This window comes from Amphiura filiformis, chromosome 2, assembly GCF_039555335.1.
Source record: "Amphiura filiformis chromosome 2, Afil_fr2py, whole genome shotgun sequence".
NCBI lineage: Eukaryota > Metazoa > Echinodermata > Ophiuroidea > Amphilepidida > Amphiuridae > Amphiura > Amphiura filiformis.
Window position 1 is genome coordinate 24564706 of NC_092629.1, and position 20001 is coordinate 24584706.

General features: G+C 38.4%; 1 protein-coding gene across 1 annotated transcript; it reads left to right on the forward strand.

The window, feature by feature from the left end:
* Positions 1 to 423: 423 nt before the first annotated feature.
* On the forward strand, positions 424 to 19967 carry LOC140139241 (usherin-like). Its single transcript, XM_072161024.1, has 18 exons — positions 424 to 602; positions 1245 to 1460; positions 2030 to 2275; positions 3079 to 3288; positions 3826 to 4028; positions 5018 to 5226; positions 5630 to 5729; positions 5862 to 6141; positions 6621 to 6677; positions 10771 to 10958; positions 11988 to 12199; positions 13428 to 13588; positions 15196 to 15393; positions 15819 to 15973; positions 16386 to 16587; positions 17163 to 17270; positions 17979 to 18792; positions 18845 to 19967. Exons 1-18 carry the CDS (start codon positions 518 to 520, stop codon positions 19965 to 19967), a joined length of 4767 nt encoding a protein of 1588 aa, XP_072017125.1. The 5' UTR covers positions 424 to 517.
* Positions 19968 to 20001: the final 34 nt, after the last annotated feature.

Here is a 20001-nt window from a genome sequence, read left to right on the forward strand (position 1 = left end):
AGGGCTCCCAGCCTCAAGTTCTTTAGAAGGCATCCCCATTAGTGACATTGCCAGGAATGTATTTGGAGGGGGGGATCTGAACATTAGCCTAAAATTGGCAACTTTTCCAATTACTTCTTTTGACTCCAGAAAGGTATGGCAAAGCTCAATATTGGGGGAAGGGGTGCCATGCTACCCCTTGTGCCACCTCTGAGCCCAGTATCAAGATTGTATTTTGCTCGCTTATTGACCTTTGCATCATTTGGTAAGGTCCATGAATTGTGGTGGAGGTCATGTTCCAGGTTACATTGGACAGACTATAGCAGATTAGTATGGTGTGTTATTTAATACATAGTTTAGTATAAAAAAATTTCATCCTAACTCAGAGTACTAAGAATGTTTTATGTCTTTGCTTTCAATCCTTTTAGCTCCCGCATGAGCAGCACCAACTATAGTCATACTAGACCACAAGAGTGTCAACGTAATATGGGAACCACCTGCCAGAAGCAATGGAGAAATCATCAGTTATACTATTCACATGCCTGACCCTAGAGTGCATATTGGGAACCCCAATATCACTAGTTATACTGTAGAAGGGCTTGTAGCATACACTCAATACTCTGGTGAGATATTTGTAAAATAGTTTTTTTTTTTAACTTCAATTATCAAAAATGACTTAAATTATCAAAAATTATAATTTTTGAAAATGGTTATTATTTGTGCGATGGGCTTTCCAAGAAGACATGATCTTTTAAGATCATGATTAAAATCACCCTCACTGGGATGTATATTTTAAATGGAGTCACCCATTCAGGTATCCCCATTTGAAACTCACACTCCTTGTGTGGAAGATTAAGGTCAGGTCGTCCATAGGGGTGTATGGATTGCATCTGGAAGAGCCCAATTGTAATACTTGTATAGTGTTTGAGGTTTTATAATGACTTATCATTTTCTTATTATTGTTACTCCATATTTGTGTCTTTATCTCAATTTCAAATTTGCTGCCATTTGCTGCCTTTGGACCTCATAACCAGATTGTGTCACATATGATGAGTAAATCATTGTGCACTTTGTTTTTCATTCAGTATAGTGCAAGTGGCCCTGGTGAATGATCTTCTGGTTAGTCAATATAAATTGCAGACATTAAGTAAAAAACAATTAAGACAAAACTGTGCATTAATTTAATGAACTTTGTTAATTTTGTCCATCTGTTGCTCATATTTATTGAGTCATGTATAATATGTGATTTTTTTCTTCCTATGCAGTGACAATTGAAGCCTGTACACCAGGAGGTTGCACAGAGAGCAGTCCCACCCTCGCACAAACTGACCCCTACTTCCCTGAGGGACAAGCACCACCAAGAGGTGACCCCATCACTCAATCCTACATCTCAGTAATATGGAGTCCTCCATCTAAGCCTAATGGACCTGGTATCAGATATGATTTGCATAGGATGAAGGTCAGACAATCACTTGAAACAGGTAAGATGTTGACCTTTGACATGACCTGTTAATATGTTGACCTTTGACATGATCTGTTGTTATCTTGACCTTTGACATTGTAAAGCATTTGTTTTAATATTACAATATGGCCCAGTCGTTTACATAATCAGTAAATTCATCCAGATAAGGAAGTCCATGGAAAGTGATTTTGAGAAAACTTAAAAACAAATGTGTATCATACATGCTGGGTATAATACAAGCTGGATTTCTCATGCTCAATAGATGCACTTAGAGGTATTTGGGTTCAACTTTTATACATATAATAGGCTTAAGTATAAGCAACAATTTCCCAGGCTTAAACTCAATTTGGCCAAAGTATGGACTTGGGTGGGTTTTGTATTCATGTATTCAATTGAACTAATATATGAACCACAGAAACTATGTTTGCACTTGTTGTGCAGTTGCTGATATAGCAAATTTGAAATGTTCCTCTCTCCTGTTTTACATTAATTTGCTTTAGAATCCAGACCAACAGATCCATTGTATTAACTTTATATCATTGTCGCAAATAAACTTTGCCCGCTAAATTCCTATTTTCCCGCCTACAGGTGTTATCATAGGTCTTGGGTTCTGGGAGCTCATATACCAAGGCACCAAAATAGACTACCAAGATGTAGGCTTAACAACCTTCACTACCTACCAATATCGTGTCACAGTGTATAACAATATAGGACCAACGACCTCTGACCCCTCAGAAGAGGTCACGACCCTTGCTGGAATCCCACGACAGAGTGGTAGTATTACTGCTGTGGTGTTGGATCATATTAGTGTGCAGTTGAATTGGACTACACCGAGTAAGTACAGACACTTATTGGGCTATTCCATTTAAAATCCACACTACCCCTGTGGAAGATTTTGGAAACATCTTCCATGGGGAGTATGTTTTCCAAATGTCAGGGTTAATCGTTTATCAACCTATACCCCCCTTGTAGAATGGCTTTACCTATAGCTTCTACAACTGGAGTGAGTATTTCAAATGGAAGTTACCAAACTTTCTATTCTATTTGAAACACACTCTCCCTCTGTGGAAGATATTTCCAAAATCTTCCACCGGGTAGTGTGGATTTTAAATGGAATAGCCCATTGTAGATGATTATTTGAATTATGCATTCACGCAAAGCGCTGGTGTACTCATGCGCATTTATTTTGAGACAACACACTGATGTGTGCATGAAACATCTGCCTCAATGCGTTGACACAACTGACTCTCCAAGAGTAATAATACTATAGATATCAAGCATATAATAATGACACTGTATCTTTCTGTTTTTATATATTCTAAAGTTTGTTCGGCTTATAATAGGTAGAACAAATTAAGACTTGTAACATCCAGGTATTGATATAGAATCCGTGTACACAGCTAAGTGCAGGATCTACACTGGTTGTATGCGGTGCGTAATGCATGACTGGCATTAACTGGTATGAACTGACTTTATTGATGTGCGCAGTCATAAAAACCAAATAATTTTCGCCTATTGTAGCCTAACAAACTTGAGGTACCAGTATCCTTTTGTATCATCCTTTGATCCATGATATGATTTATTCATTATGTATTTATATTGCATAACAATAAAATCTTCTGTTTATATTTTCCCAGCCCTACAAGAACTCCAAGGAGAGGTAGTGGCATATTATATTGACTACCGTTGGGATTCCGGATATGTCAGCCTGGAGTATCCACCAGGGGTTGATGCTGACATCCTGGATGACTTGGATCCAAACACTGGTTATGAATTTGTGCAGACCATCTTTAATGGAGCGTATAATATTAGTAGTCCAACGGAATATGCGGAGACACTTGATGGAGGTTTGTATTTTTGTTGTTGTTTTGTTTACATTTTTGCACTTGTAAATGTTGTCTACTTGTATTGATTTCAGGATGAACCATTTTGTTTTACAATTAACTTGATTTAGGTTGATTGATGCAATGTAAACCATTTTTTATGGCAAATTACTTTGCTTAACCCCAAGCTTGCCAAAACCAACAAAATCTAGTATACAAGGTGCCTCTACTTGTGGCAGGCAACATATAGGCCACTCAGACAAGGGGGTTAGTGTTAAAGCCAAGGTTAAGATTTCTGTGATTCGCTTTATGGTAGAATATCATTGTGTCCTTATTTGGAAAAACAGTAAACCTAAGGTCCTGGGTTGAATCCCAGGTGGGATCATTTTTCTGCTTGTCTCCTTTATTTATTATTAGCGATGGCAAAGCTGGTGAAAAGTTTATTTTGATTATTATTTGTGGAAACATTGATGGGTTTTTTTTCAGTTTTGTTTGATTTTTTTTAAATCCTGAACTACCAAGAAGATACTTTTATCAGTTCAACCTGTTTGTTTTCCACAGCTCCATCTGGTTTTGATCCACCCATCATCTATGTTATCAGCCCATCAGCTGTGCGTGTAGCATGGAAAGCGCCCTCACAACCCAATGGTGAAATCACAAAGTATAGCGTTTACAGGGATGATGTACAGATAACAATGCTGCCACCAACTGTTCAGTCACATGTGTTTTCTGATCTGCAGCCGTATACAGTCTATGCTATGCAGGTTGGTTACTAACTTTTGTACAATGCTCTTAATTGGTTAAATACCTGATGTAATCATGTAAGCAACCAATCAAAAGAGAGCTTTTATATCTCCCAGCACTTTTTAGGTTTAATCTCATTCAGCCCTACTGGCTATTCTTATCGTATGATTGGTTCAATATATGATATATCATTCTTTGTAACCAATAAAAATAGTTGTTTTAAAAAGGCTCATTCAGTGATCCCAGCGCAAGTGTAAAAAATTAAAATTGTTTTAAATTGCTTAAAAGTGAAGGATAAGTCATTGAAATTGTCATTTGATATTTTAGAATCAAAAATTTGGCAAAAAACAAAGAAAACAGCAATATTGACAAAGTTGAAGCCCCCATTCAAATACATGTACGGTAGCTAATTTATATACTGTCAGTATATACATTACAGATTCATGTACATGAATTCCTAATTTTACACTGCTTTCGGCTGAAAAACTAGCAGGCTATATTAGCACATCTATGACAGTGACAAAGATACCAAATCAGAATTTTGATAATTTTTATGATCGTCCGGATAAGCAAATCATTGAATGAGCCTTTGGAGCATTGGAACAGCACTGTCTTATTTCAAAATACCTTGTACTATAGTCTGTATACCTTCCTCGAGTCAGTAAAGTAAAATCAAATATTGAGATTTTCTCAAAAACTGTTAATTTTTGCAGAAATCTGTTATGCTAGTCAAATTCCTTGCATCATTTCCTTTCTGAAAAGGTATACTTTTCTAATCATTACATAGTGATACAATAAAAAACAATATCTAAATTACTGACTTGAGGAAGGTATGCAGACTATATTACTCATCAGTGTTATTATCACATATGCAGTCACATCTTGTTAACCTAAGTTCAACACTTTGGATATTCAATGCAAAGTTGTACACAATTCACTTATCCGGCCAAAGCTTAGAGGTTAGACTGTACTTTCACCACAGACCCATTTAATATTTTGTATCCATTAGGTTGAAGTGTGTACTGTCTATAACTGTATACTCAGCAATATAACCTATACCACTACACTAGAGGCACCGCCTGCAGGAATCTCACCGCCAAATTTGAGGGTATTAGGCTCACAAGATATGGATATCAACTGGGCTGCCCCCTCTCAACCTAATGGAATCATCCAACAGTATGAGGTACTCAGACGTGCAGTGGTGTCATGTGATAATGAGTAAGTACCATTTTGTGTTGATAGGGGTGTGAACAATCCAAAAAGCATATATAGATGCACAAAATTCCAATTGAATTGTAAGTGAAAGGCTTTCTTGGAGTTATATAAATGAAAAATGGAGATGTTTATTATGAGATTGGAGGCTAGAATGAGACAATTGGGCAAAATCCAGTTGAAATCCATACACCTTCTATGGAAGACATGACCTTAATCTTCCACAAAGCGGGAGTAGATTTTAAATGGAGTCACCCATTTATTAGGTAACCTCATCTGAAATTCACACTCCCTGTGTTGGAGATCAAGATCATGTCTTCCATAGGGGATATATAGATTTACGCCTGGAATATAGATGTTAATTATATTGACAATTCAATGTTTTTATTATACCTCATTACTTTTGTAGATTGGGTGACCCTAGTGACCCGGATGCAGAGGTATGCACCTATCGTGAATGCAGTATTACAGAGAGTATATGCGGTACCCAGTGTTACTCTGGCAACCAGGTAGGTAGCTGGATAAATCAAAAATAATACTCTAAAGAATGAAGAATTTGAGTGTATGTCCCCAGGAACATAATCAAAACAGTCAATGTTGTCCTCACTTTGCTTGATCGGTTTGCATATAATCTATCACAGGTTTGCTGTGGAGGCATACTCCATGACTACCAATCCGGATATGAATGCTGCGACACCAACTACCTGCCAGGACGTAACAGCCCATCAGACGTTTGCTGCGGAGGGCGCTTTACACCTTCTCTACCGAACCATGAGTGTTGCCAGGGGCAATACGTTCAAGTGCTAGCAGGCCAGATATGTTGTCCAGACCCAGGAGAGAACAGAGTTGCTGTTGGATTTGGGGATGTATGTTGTGGTGGCGTACCATTTGAGAATTCTGGCCCTCAAATCTGCTGTGCAGGTAAGCGGATATGAACGCTTAGTTTGTGGGTGATGTTATGTTTAATAAATATGTCTGTAGCCCATTGGGTTTACAGATTTTGAACAAATTCTTAAATTGGCTTTTGATAACCCTGGCTTTGCTAGTGGCTAAAAACAGTTGGCAAAATCATGTGATTAAAATGGAGAAAAGGTAATGTCAGTTACATAGCAAAAAGCATGTAAAAACCTCATTCAATGGGAGCTTAAGCATTGTGACTGCAGTAAGCTGCAGTTTGGCTAGGGAAGGCTGCACTCTGGTATATAGAGTTGGGCCCTTAAAGGTACAGCCAGGGATTTTGTATAATTCCTGCTCGGCAAAGAGAAAAATGTCCCTGATTATATTTCTCATATCAGATGTTAGAAACCTTAATGCAAAAAGTTTGAAAATAGGATTTAAATATTGCTACATTTATGGGCCATGCTACCATTTATTTGATTAAATGTTTCTGCTTCCCACAGGTGAATTTTATGGCAAGAATCAAGGCTTATGTTGCCGTGGCGACTTTGTTGCATTTGGTAAATACAGCGTGTCACCCACTGCACAAGCACTACTAATAATGTATCACTTCTTCATAAATCATTTCATAAAGCTTATATCTTTTCCAGATAATACGGTCTGAATGCACATCATTTTCATATATGGATCACAGATATATGTGACTTAATGAAGCAAAATGAGGAACAAAACTTTTAATTGACTTTAATTTGATGCAAATGCCAAAATATGGCATAAGAAAGTCAAGTTATAGTTGAAAATACAGGGTACAGTATTTAAACAATAAAAAATTCAGGATATGAATGAAAAACCATCTTGTGTCTGCGAATTTCCGTGTTCATACAGTTTTATTTTCCCCAAACCCTGCGTGCTTCTGCCTTGTAATGAAGATTATACAATTGTCCACTAGTCCTCTGCTCTCCGCTATTTGTATGGATGAGACTAAAATTGTTGCAGGTTGAAACATGCTGTATAAGACGATCTGTGTACTACCGTCTACGGTAATAGCCACCATTATAATGTACATAATAATTCGTGTCTATTATGTTCGCTGGACATTGCTGTGATGCTGTTATTTACGTCCGCCATTGCTAGAGCGACGCAATCAAATGATTGCAGAGCTTTATCAATCCAAACTATCCAATTTTTTTTCAAAACGGTGTCTGATGTGAAAAAAGATGCAATATCGGATCTAGAGATGCCAATTTTGTTGAACGTGGGACAAAATTGGATAAAGAGTCACTCAAAGCAGATCGAAAATGCCCTTTGTTTAAAACTCATGGAAGTGATTATGGCTAATCGTGATCACTACTGAGTGGTAAATTTTCTTGTTTTTGATCTGAGGCCATTCACATCGCTGTCTCAAAGCTAAAAAGTAACTTGTCCTCATATTGCTTGACTCGTCACATATTTTATTTGTTCATAGACAATCTCTCATCGTGTCATTCTTGATAATTACTAACATACTTTCTTACTACATACAATATGATGTATCACATTGTATTTACTCTACTTTTCATAAAACAAAACTCTGCATGCTAAAATTTGTACCTTGAGAGTGAGTGAGTGAGAGAGAGTGGGAGTCAGTGGCGTAGCGTGGGTCATCCGATTGGGGGGGGGGGCACCGACCATGATTGGGGGCCACCGGGGGGGGGGGGGGGGGCACAAGCCGTTTTTTAGTAATTTTCCTATGGGATTAGTTAAATTTTGCAATTGATTGGGGGGCACATGCACCCCCCGTGCCCCTATGACGCTACGCCACTTGTGGGAGCGAGACAGACAGACAGACAGGTAAAAAGAGGGAGACAAGAAAAGAGACAAAGAAGTGAGATTGTGAGAGAGGATAGAGAGATTAAACTTGAATCTTGTTGTAATTTTATCATGCTTTTTGTGAAGTGGAAGAAAGAGAATTAGAGGGACAAAGATGAAAGAAGCAAAGTAAAATTAAGGCAAAGAAAAAATAGGGAAAAGCAGAAAGATTAGATGAAGGAAAGATAGAAAGAGTGCAAGATATAACTACTAAGACTCACAGCTAACATGATTTAACATGGCATTCAATTCTCACACTATCATTCTCTGATGTCATGGGAAGAACAAATTGCCACATTTGCAAATCTTGGCAATAACATTTAAGCTTATTATATTTTTGTAGAGTTGGTAATTTTTTATTTTGTGAAATATGTTGTGCATGAATGTTGCATGATCAAAGTTGACCCCTTAAAAATCAGAGATATTAATAAATAAAATTATTTTATTTTCCAAAATCAGAAGTCCTAATAGGAAACTTGACCGAAAGTAAGTAACACATATTGTGGACGATCTCCCAGCATGCATCGTGGCATGATAGTTTGCTGCTGATATATGCAGTCAAGCATACTAAATGAATTTTATGCACCCCTGTGTGATGATTGTTTATTTAATTCAATATGACAACAGTGTATAATATTAACACCCCAAACCATCACCAGGCATGTTGCTGTTTCAAACCCAAAAGGGCTATTCCAGTTGAAATCCATACACCCCCTATAGAAGATATGACCTTAATCTCCCACAGGGGGTGTATGAATTTCAACTTGAATAGTCCAATGTCATCTGTTGTTTAAGATAGCAATTCTGTGTAAATATATTCCATTGTATTTCCCAAGTGTTAGATATGTGTCTGACAGTGACACACTATTACGGGGCATGCCAACAACAACTACAAAACAAGCCAAAAATGTGGCATAGCAATTAACCCATCTAGCAACTAGTCCATAGCAGATCCAGGAAGTGTTTAGCGGCACCCCTATTTTTTTGGCAAAATCAGCCTAATTTGGACAATTTTTAGATCCTAACAGCTCCTCTGCCACATAGTTGCAGCATAGTTGATGACATTGACTTAATCAGTAATTGACTCAATCCAAAGTCATAGCCATCTAATTATACGCTTGTGTCTTAATATCTCGTTTTCCTTTACCAATCTGGGTACATACATAATGGTTGTATTTAGGTTGTAAGCTGTGAGCTTTCATAACACTTTGGACCCTCCACATCAATTATAACATCCATTTCTGACTTCCATGCACCATTATCAAATCCACTGCATATCATGCACCATTGTTGTCAATAACTGTGTACATCTATCTTGCAAAATGAATGCTATTAACCATCAGTTCAAGTACAGATTAGTGCTTTATTTCCATGAACCATAATACCCGTCATGATGCTGCGTAAGGCGACATACAGGGTGAGTAAAAAAACTGCAATAGAGCAAAGAATCGATATTTATGTAAGAACCAAATCGAACTTTCCCAATATTGAAAGATTCTATTATGCTAAACTCAATGGCCACCTTCTGTGAAAATATGAAGTGAATCGCAACTACCGTTTAATTTTGATGAGTCCTTTTGTTGCGATACCCAATTCCGTTATTTGTCCACGAGGTACCATGTATTTTGAATGAGAGCACACAGTGCGCTGTAAAGGCACCATATCCGAAACTGACTTTAACTTAAATAAGGTTGATTTTTGCGTTATTTTAATTTCTCTTTTTTCTGTTCAAACAAACTTTCTAACATTACTTTAAGTCCTTCATACCTCACTCGACTCCAACTCCAGTTTTTTAATCCCAATATGTCCAACTTACTGGATATTTTGTAATTCACTCCATTTCAATTTATGCGCATTTCATTTTGACATGTGAAAAACCTGCCTGTAAATTTGTATGTTTTTGATAGAGAATAAACAAGGTAAAATGAAAATAACAACAAATAATGTTTCTTCTCCTTAAACAAGACCAAGGGCAATAACACTTTGGGGGCTCCATTTTATTTTAATGCCAATAAGGTTAAGGAAAATGGCAGTTGTTCGAAATCTACCTTACACAGAGTGGGATGACATTCAAATTCTAGATGTCTCTTGGACAAACATTAAAATTGGGTAGCGCTATAAAATGTGTCATAAAAACAAAACGGTAAATGCTGATTCCTTAATTTTTTCACACAAGGTCATTGATGGATATACCATATATAAAATGTTTTCAAACCTAAAAAGTTCAACTCGGTTCTTAAGTAAAAATGGATTCTGTTCTCTATTGCACTTTTTTTTACTCACCCTGTAGCATATTAGCCAACAACAAGATTTGATTGTGTCCGTTTGTCTGCATGGCAGTATGAAGCCAGCTTAAATGTTTCTCTGTAATCACAAGTCATGCAAGATTTTAATATATTACTTACTTGCCAGCTTCTTCTTGCAGAAATGTTTGTTTCATAACCTTGTTGGGCAGGAAAACCCATGATAGATGTGTCATTGGCCTCTGAACATGCTTAAAGCTAAACCTCGTATGTAACTTATTGGCAGTTTTATTTTAAATATGCTCAAGGGCTACAGGTTCATGGGTTTTTCCTGCCCAAAAATCGTTCGGCAGGAAAAACCTCCCATGTGTCATTGGCCCCTGAACATGTTTAAAGCAAAACCTTTTTATGTAACCTTTTGGAAGTTGTATTTTAAACATGTTCAATGGCCAAAAGTACATAAGAGGTTTTTCCTGCTCAAGAACGATAAGGCATGTGGCTCAGAGGAGAAGTATTTGTTTGTTCTCCATATTATACATTTTAATATTTCTTCCTTTTCCAGATGCATTCCATGATGGTTTCAATTCCAAGTGTTGTGGTGGCTCCGTTATTGAATCAAACCAAGTGTGCTGTGAAGAGAACGGTGAAGGAGTTGGGTATGAGCCAGACTCAGACATGGAATGTTGTGGAACAGACTATATTGACCCTGATGTGACCTTGTGTTGTGTAAATGATGCTGGCTCTGCCAAGGTGAGGAATTATGACTTTGTAGAGTTCGTTTAGTGTGCCTTCAATTAACTTAGACACAGTGCTAACTTAGACATGTGTTTGTTTAAAATTATTTTTATAATGATATCATGAAAGAAAGTCATTTCATATCCTGACATAATTTTTTTTTCTTGCCAAAGAATTCATGTGTAAAAAATTATTACATTTTTTTTGCAATTTCTTAATTTTAATAAATCTTTCCTTGCTCATAACTTTTGATGTTTTTACAGGTACAAAATGTAAACAGTTCTATGAAGAGTTCTAAATTGCTGCTTTTTGTCTACAAAACTGACAAATTCAAAATGCCACCAAGGGATTAAAGAAAACAAATGGTTGTGTTTTATTGTAATTGTCAGCAATGTGCTATTCAGTTGAAATCCATACACCCCTGTGGAAGACTTGATATAAATCTTCCACACAGGGTGTGTAGATTTCAAATATAGTTACCCATTCTGGTAACCCCATTTGAAATTCACACCCCCTATGTGGAAGCTTAAGGTAGGGCGAGTGTGGAAGCTTAAGGGAGGGCGAGTTAGCGCAGCGGTGGTTCCCTCGCTTTGCACCACTGAGGTCCCGGTTCAAGCCCAGCCGCCCAAGGACTCATGTGCACTTGGTTTATCCCGATTCCATGCTCGCTCTCGCAGGTTTTCTCCGGGATCTCCGGTTTCCTCCTGTATCGCAAAAAATCGGTGATGAGTTGTTTGGTTATCAAAAAAACTTCCTTCACCCAATGGAATTTGGGGAGCTGCACAGAAAATTGGTGGATGTTACAATCTAAATGCGGATAGGTGTGCGCCGTTCGGCAGCAACCTAGTTGATGCGATCTGATTGTGATGATTCATCATTGCAGCGAAATTACAGCGCTTTGAGTCCTCTAAGATCTGGAGAAAGGCGCTTTATAAATCCAAAATTTATTTATTATATTATTTATAAGGTCATGTCTTCCATAGAGGATGTATGGATTTCCACTGGAATAGTCCAATCCAAGATCTCCTTAATTTTGATATTCAGGTACATTACTATACCAACTCTGCTGCCAAATCATCAGCCAATGAACACTGCTGTGGCTTACAGAACATAGGCCCATCCCAGTCTTGCTGTAATAATATCGGCTATAACCCTGCTACCCACGTATGCGCTGATAGGAGTACAACAGCCCAAGGAGGGTGCGGAGGAGGCACGTTGTGTCCTATTAGTCAAGCGCCCTCTGCATACTGTGATAGGTAAGTGATTTATGGTAATACCGACTATTATATGTAGCTGCCATGTGTAGTTGAGTACAATATACTGTATGTAAAGTGCCAAATGTTCACAGGGCAGCTATTGTACTTACCCACTTCTTGCATTGAGCAGTCGATATTCATAGGTAACTTGATTCAAATTGTCGGTCGCAACACATAGTGGCATATGTGTGGGACAAAATATGTTTCTGAGCAAAACATTTTTGAAGGATATGCAACTAATAACGAGAGTCGATACTCCTCCACTGTTATCTCTCAGTGGCCTGATTACATTTGAAATTGAATTTTAAGGTTCAAACTATTAAACTGTATCTTTAATAGTTAAAAAGGAACAACTATTATAGGATACAGCTAGCTCTAAGCCTTTACGCCACTATGCTTGAAACAGAAAATTTTGACGCCACTATGTGTTGCGACCAACGACATGATGCTCAAGTTATAGGCACAACAACCTCTGTTCAGAGTAAGACCATGTGCAGTGGTTAGTATTTTAGTTCTAAAGATTCTCTGCCATGTATGTTGTCTTGCTACAGCCTATATCTTGATGAACCAAAGGACAGCATATGAAATGTAAATTGACAATATCCTGTTCATCTTCCACGTATTCAAGTATTTCCCCCATTTTGATTATTGTCTTTAAATTGTACTCATCAGTTTTTATCTCTGAGCAGCATCAAACTATTTGATTGGCATATCAGAGTGTCTCTTTGTCAACTTGCTGACTTACAGCTTTGATATCAATTTTTACAGTTCACAGCTAATGTGGCTATTGTTCACAATTGTGCTTTATATAAAAAATAAACAGTGGGTTATTAATTCACCAAGGGGAGTCATGGTGCTATAACCTCACTGTGATTGGCATTAACTGCTACAATAAAAATTTCATCTCAATGAACACAGCTGCCAACAGCAATGTGTGTGTATTTCAAAATTCAATGCAAATGCACAACCCTGCATGGATACTTCATGAAAATACTAACCAATCTCAAGTGAGTTTGCATGGTTTGCATCATGCACACACAGGTATTCATCACACAATGTATGTGGACAATTGTCATGCTGTTGGCAGCTGTGTTCATTCAAATAAAATTTCCACTATAGTACCTTTCCAATGAATAACTCAAGATTAAGTGGGGTAAAATCCAGTTATTCATCAGTCACAAGTTTTTTGAGATATTGATCGATTTTATGCATTTATCTCCATCAACAGGTGTGATTTTGACCCAAACACACATACATGTGGTGCAATAGAGGGATACCATGTGACAGCTCCCCCTACTCCTGCTGGTAACCCTGGTAACCGAGATGGCCAATGTCATTCCGGACTACTCAGTATTTATGTCGGTGGACCCAATGCTTACAGTTATCAAGGTATGTAGCAACATCAGGGGCAGATCCAGGAATTGAAAATGAAGTGGGCTGAGAGGGTAAAATTGACTCAAACGAGGCTGATTTTGCATAATTCACAAAATTTACGGGGACATGGCCCCCTGGAGCTCTTTGATTCGTCACTGAACATGCTCTTTCTGGTTTGCGTGTCATAGTTGCATGTAACTTATTTCTTGAATTCTGCCAAAAATATCATTTTGGTTCCAATTTTTGCTAATATATGTATGTATAAATATGGTAATATTTGGTGATGTTTTAGTACCACATTTTATTTCATAACGGGCAATTCAGGGTTTGATTTATAACAAACTGGCAACAAGCAACCTTGAGCAGACAACTTCATATTATGTTCAGTGAAGAGGGCGCTCTATCCTTAATAAGGACCTTATTTACCTCATTGGTATATCCTTTTCATGATTCCGTTTAAGATTTTCAATCGTTTATTTTTAGTGAGTTATAAATTGCTGGAGGTGTATACTTCTCAAATGGGTATATTTGTTCTTACAGTCGGTAATAGGCTGGTGCATATCTATGGCCATGTGTTCTGAACTCGCCGACTTTGCATCACACCTTGCTTTTTCTGTCGTGATGCACCAATTTCGGTATAAATGGTCCTATCTGGAAATCTATACACCCTATGAATATGATAGTAAAAGTATACATTTTTGGAAAGCTACTGGTCCAAGGAATCTAATGATAGAGCTTTATGATAGAAAACCAATGTGTATTTCAGAAAATGGCTGGTGGATTTTTATACCAATTGAACCCATCAGTGTAATACATTTTGAAAAATATTTTCTTAGGGTATCACCCTACACTAATTTTAAGTGTATGTGTGGATTCCTTGGGCCAAGAGCTTTCCAAAAATGTATACTTTTGCTATCCTAGGGTGTATACTTTTCAAAATACAGCGATGGTAATCTCGGGTAATATACTGCGCTTGAAAATTTGGGTTTACTGTGTAGAGAATAGGGAGAAATGTGATGTCACATGACTTGCCTGTGCCTACCAGCCCTCTCATTTTCTTAAAAAGAAAATTAAGCTATTTAAATGTGTATATGAACAACTAAGCTATCTTTTGATACCAAATTTTAAGTAATGAGGACAAATTTAAAGTACATAATGAAAATTTTTACAATTGTATGTGTGCACATAAAATGCAAACTACCATAGAGATTGTACATGAGTGCACATGCACCGCTGCCACCACCACCCCTGACTTGGTCAATTGGATTTGGTGCCATTCTGCCAATGTTCCAGATATCTTAATGAAACGCTCCATAATTAATAATCAATGTCTTAGCTTTCATTTGATAGCAAATTTACTGACATATCACTTTCCCTTCCAAAGATACACTCAAAAAACAAAATGATCACAGTGAAAAGTGTGACGCCACCACCCTTTTTGGGTGCTGAGTTCAAAACGCATGGTCCTATATTAAAATTTTGTTTACAAATTTATGACCTGTTTAACCTCCAAAAATATAGTGTACCCATTTTAATATTGGCCCTGGGCCATCTTTTGCCCCTATGCTGTAAGCGCATGTGGTAAAACATAACTGATGTTATAATTTAAATTTCCCCTGTAGATGCCAACTTGTCACCCTACACCACATACGAGTACACCATAGCAGTACACAACAGTGCAGGCAGTGCCAGCAGTGAGCTCTCTATAGCAATAACACATGAAGATATTCCTGATGGTGTGCAGGCTCCTAAATGGACTGTTGATCAAGGTGTACTGGATACCATACAACTGACATGGGACCAGCCGGAATATCCTAATGGTAAGAAGAAATAAATGATCAGATGATCTCTATAGTGTGCTGGAAAACCCACAAGGCAGCACGCTTGACTAGAAAGTCGCTGATCGTGGTGGCCCAATTCATGCCAGAAACCATTCCAGGGATACACAGTTTGAGCTCATCGCAAGCCCTAATCTATCTATAAAACATCGCAACCAAATTGAGTCACCCTTTCATATAACCCCATTTGTTATTTACGCTCCCTGTGTAGAAGATTATGGTCATGTCTTCCATAGGATGTGTATGGATTCTGCACTTTGAATTGAATACAGGGAGGGAACAATTAACTGACCATGGTGGAATCTATCACTTAGAAACGTTGCAAATTTGTCCTCTATTATGTCTTGAAGCTGTGGTTTTTAGATTTTAAATGTGGAAAGTGACATTTTATTCTCATCATATTTCAGGTGAAATATCAACGTACATCTTGAGACGAGATGACATTGAGATCTACCGAGGTGATGCTATGGAATATAATGATAACAATGGTATACAGCCATATCAGCATTACACCTATGTACTAGGGGCTTGTACCACTGTGGGATGTGCATCAAGCGAACAAGTAAGTATTGTATTGAGGTTTAAACTCAACTCAGTCCCTCAAACATATTCCATAACTGAATCATAGCTGCTATCCTCCGCCCTTCTCCAGACAACTTGATAGATCATTAGGTCGACCCAGAAGTGACACCCAGTCTTGCATGACCTATACTAACAGAAACATCATGGATTGATAAAGAATGGTGTGCATGCAGTTGGGCGCAATAATTACCCAAGGTGCACTTCGCGTATTGGGAAACTTACGTGCATTTTTGTGAACTTATGCAAGAGTAAGATGGGACTTTATTGACACATGCAGAATTTAAAAAAAAAAAAAAACTAATATAAAAATTCCACCTATCAGGAGTTTAGCAAAGTATATTATTATTTGAATTCAATGTACATTTTACAAATTTTATGCTGTTTTCTTCCAGGTTGTAGCTGCTACCCTTCAAGCTCCACCAGACAACCTCTTTGACCCGGCGGTCAATCCTGTGGATGCACACAGTCTTCGTGTCACCTGGCAGATACCAGGCCTTCCTAATGGAGTCATACAGTTCTATAATGTCTTGTTAAATGGTGAAGAGGAACCACTACATATTGCGGATCCACAGACATTTAGCTATGTGCATAGAAGTAAGTTAATACTTGAATGCAGGATGGGTGTTAGTGCTTTGTTTTTAATGTGCATTTACAATCACCTCACTTTGTTTAACCCCATTTACTGGCTAAACTAATGTTTTTAATTCTTCCATGGTATGTTCGAATAAAAAAGAAAAAAGAATCATGCAGTTGACGCTGATCGACGGTCATGACCACATGACCGTTGACCCATTACCATTGTCATCAGAGCATCGACCTCACCTCTTTATATAAGTTTTATACCTTTTTAGATATCTTAACCTGTATGCTTCATATGAGTATGCAATGGGCTATTCCATTTTATATCCACACTACCTCTGTGGAAGATTTTGGAAATATCTGCCACAGAGGGAGTAAGAATTTCAAATGGAATGAGCACATACACCCTCTGAGAAAGATTCAACCTGAATCCTCCTCTGAGGGTGGATTTGAAATGGAATAGCCCAATACAAGTTTGCACAGCTGCAGGGTGTATTAATAGTAATGCAGTCATCAGAGCTCTTAAACAACTTTAAAACTAGACCTGTTTATTTCAGTAATAATTCATTTTATTTAATTTCTTTTTCCAGATCTTGATCCATATACTTCATATGAGTATGCAATTCAAGCATGTACAGCAGCAGGGTGTACTACTAGTAATACAGTCAGAGCTAGAACACTTCAAGCAGCTCCACAAGGTAAATTGTTATGGTATGGTAAAATGGAGGCCATTTTGAAATTTAAGATGACGGCCCAAAATGGCAAAATCCAGCATGGTTCCCATCCTTTATTTACATACTGTACAACTACGCCAATTTTTGCAATGTCCTGCTCTACTCTAGTTGATTGTTCAGTAAACAAGCAGAGATTATACTGGTTGTTTCTTATTACCCTCAGCTTCACACACTGTCTTCTGACAAAACGGAGAGGAAAAAGTGTTCTTTGTTGTGCCAAGGTTGTCAAGAGCGTCTGTTTACTGTAATAGAGTTCACATTGGCAAATAACATTTTCTTCATATAAATAGATGAAACCCTGTGGATAAAATGACATTATAATGTATATAAAAAACTGGTCCATCTGACCAGCATTAAACCAGATGATAGATCCAAAGGATACTACAGTGTCAATGCTAGCAATGGATAAAAAGTAAAACCAGGAAAAATATGATCAACATCCAATGGGGGAGTAACCCAATCATAGATTTATGCCTTTACAGTAAATTTACAATTGTGCAGTTTTTAAAATGTAAAAATATTATACTGTGGTATTATATTTTTGTATTCTCACAATAAACAATAAATAACTGCTGGTATACATCAAAATCATTGTTTACAAGATTTACAAAATGATACTCTAGAAACACTTCTTTTATACCATTTCATTTTATTGTATTTTTACTGTTGTAGGTGTGTCTTCACCAGTGCATGTGACAGTGAGTGCCACCATTCTTGAGATATACTGGCAAGCACCGACCATCCCAAATGGCGTCATTACGACCTATCGTCTCTACCGCTATAACAGGATTGTATATACAGGTGGCGCTAACACTCTACTCTACACTGACAGAGGCCTACAACCAAATAGCAGATACGAGTACATATTGGAGGCATCTACTATGGCAGGAGGTTCTAACAGTACCTTGTATGTTTGCCAGACTCCACAGGATGCACCGGAAGGGATCCCAGCGCCTAATCTCTCTGTGCAAAGTGCAACTCAAATCACAGCAACTTGGACACCGCCCACAAATCCAAATGGGAACATAGTACATTACGCTGTCATGCTTCAGAGCGGATCAACGGATCAGTTCACACGATCTGCTGGTTTGACAAATTCCATCGTTATCGATCGCTTGACACCGTCCACGTATTACGATGTGCGAGTGCAGGCGTGCAATGCTGGTGGGTGTGGAGTCGGACCAAAGTCGTACGCGCAGACATTTGAAGCGCCCCCAGAAGGTCAAGATAAACCAAGTTTGGAAGCTACTGGGCGACCGTTGTTGATGTGTCATGGGAACCACCTACTAGATCTAATGGTGTCATCACAAAGTACTATATCTACAGAAGGATACAAGGTACAAATCAGGAGCTGCTTGTGTACCTTGCTAATGGCGATAATTCTATTTCAAAAGCGCTGGTGGTGGACTGCAACCATTTTCTCTTTTACTGAGTACCGTGTGAGGGCTGAAAATTCCGAGGTCATACAGATGGTCCGTGGTCGGAAGTTCGAACTCTAGAAGCACCACCACAAGGTGTTGTTCAACCAACCGCTGTAGCTGTGAGTCCGTATGCTATCGTGCAACCTGGAGTCCTCCGTCATTGCCTAATGGGGTTATATCGGGTTATCGCATCGAGTATCAAAAAGTTTCCAATGATCCGACCTTATCGCATCCAATTATTCAAGCTGCTACTGTGGATGGTACTGATGCAACCTTCTATGGTTTGTTACCACATACACCTTACAATGTCAGAATTATTGCTATCAATGGAGCCGGAGAAACCCCAGGTACCTGGGCTCAAGTGACCACACAACAAGGTGTCCCTGCTGATGTCCGTGGATTTTTTGTGGAGAAGATTCCAGATGGACAGTCCTTACTGCTACGATGGGAAGCACCGGGACAGCCGAATGGTGAAATTATCGAATACAGAATTTACGAAGATATTTATCTCATCACACCACTCTATGTAGGATTAAACCGAGAGTATCTCTTCCGCAGACTTGATCCTTTCACCGAGTATGTTGTAGTGTTAGAAGCGTGTACCAGCATTGGGTGCGGTAGAGGAGATCCTCAAACTGTGGTCACATCAGAGATACCGCCCGATAATCAAGCTCCCCCTAGCTTCGGGTTTGTTAATGCCACTGTCGTGCAGTTAATTTGGAAACCGCCGGTGAATCCAAACGGACAGATTATCAGATACGACATCATCAGGCGGACATCTTCCTTGTCATCAAGACGACGACGAGATACAGATAACAGCCGTTTTACGGAAACACGTACGATTTACAGCGAGTACAACACTAATCGTGATGAATTTGACTATGCAGATGAAACATTGCACCCCTATCAACTGTATGAGTATCGCATCAGAGCCATCAACTCAAAGGGTAATATAGAGAGCGATTGGGTTAACGTACAGACTGCACAAGCACCACCCATTGGCGTATTTGCACCTTATTATCTCATGTCTCAGGCAATCCATCATCTCTGCTCATACAATGGTCGCAACCGGCTCAAATCAACGGCATCACACAGGGCTATCAAATACAGCGTAATAACAGTGCGCCTTATAGTTTTCCAGCTGATCGCCATTACAGTTCACAGATACCGGATTGAAAGCTTTTACGGTTTATTCGTACACCTTAACTGTATGTTCTGGCGGGGGTTGTACAAAAAGTGATGCAGCGATTATCCGTACTCTTGAGACTGCACCT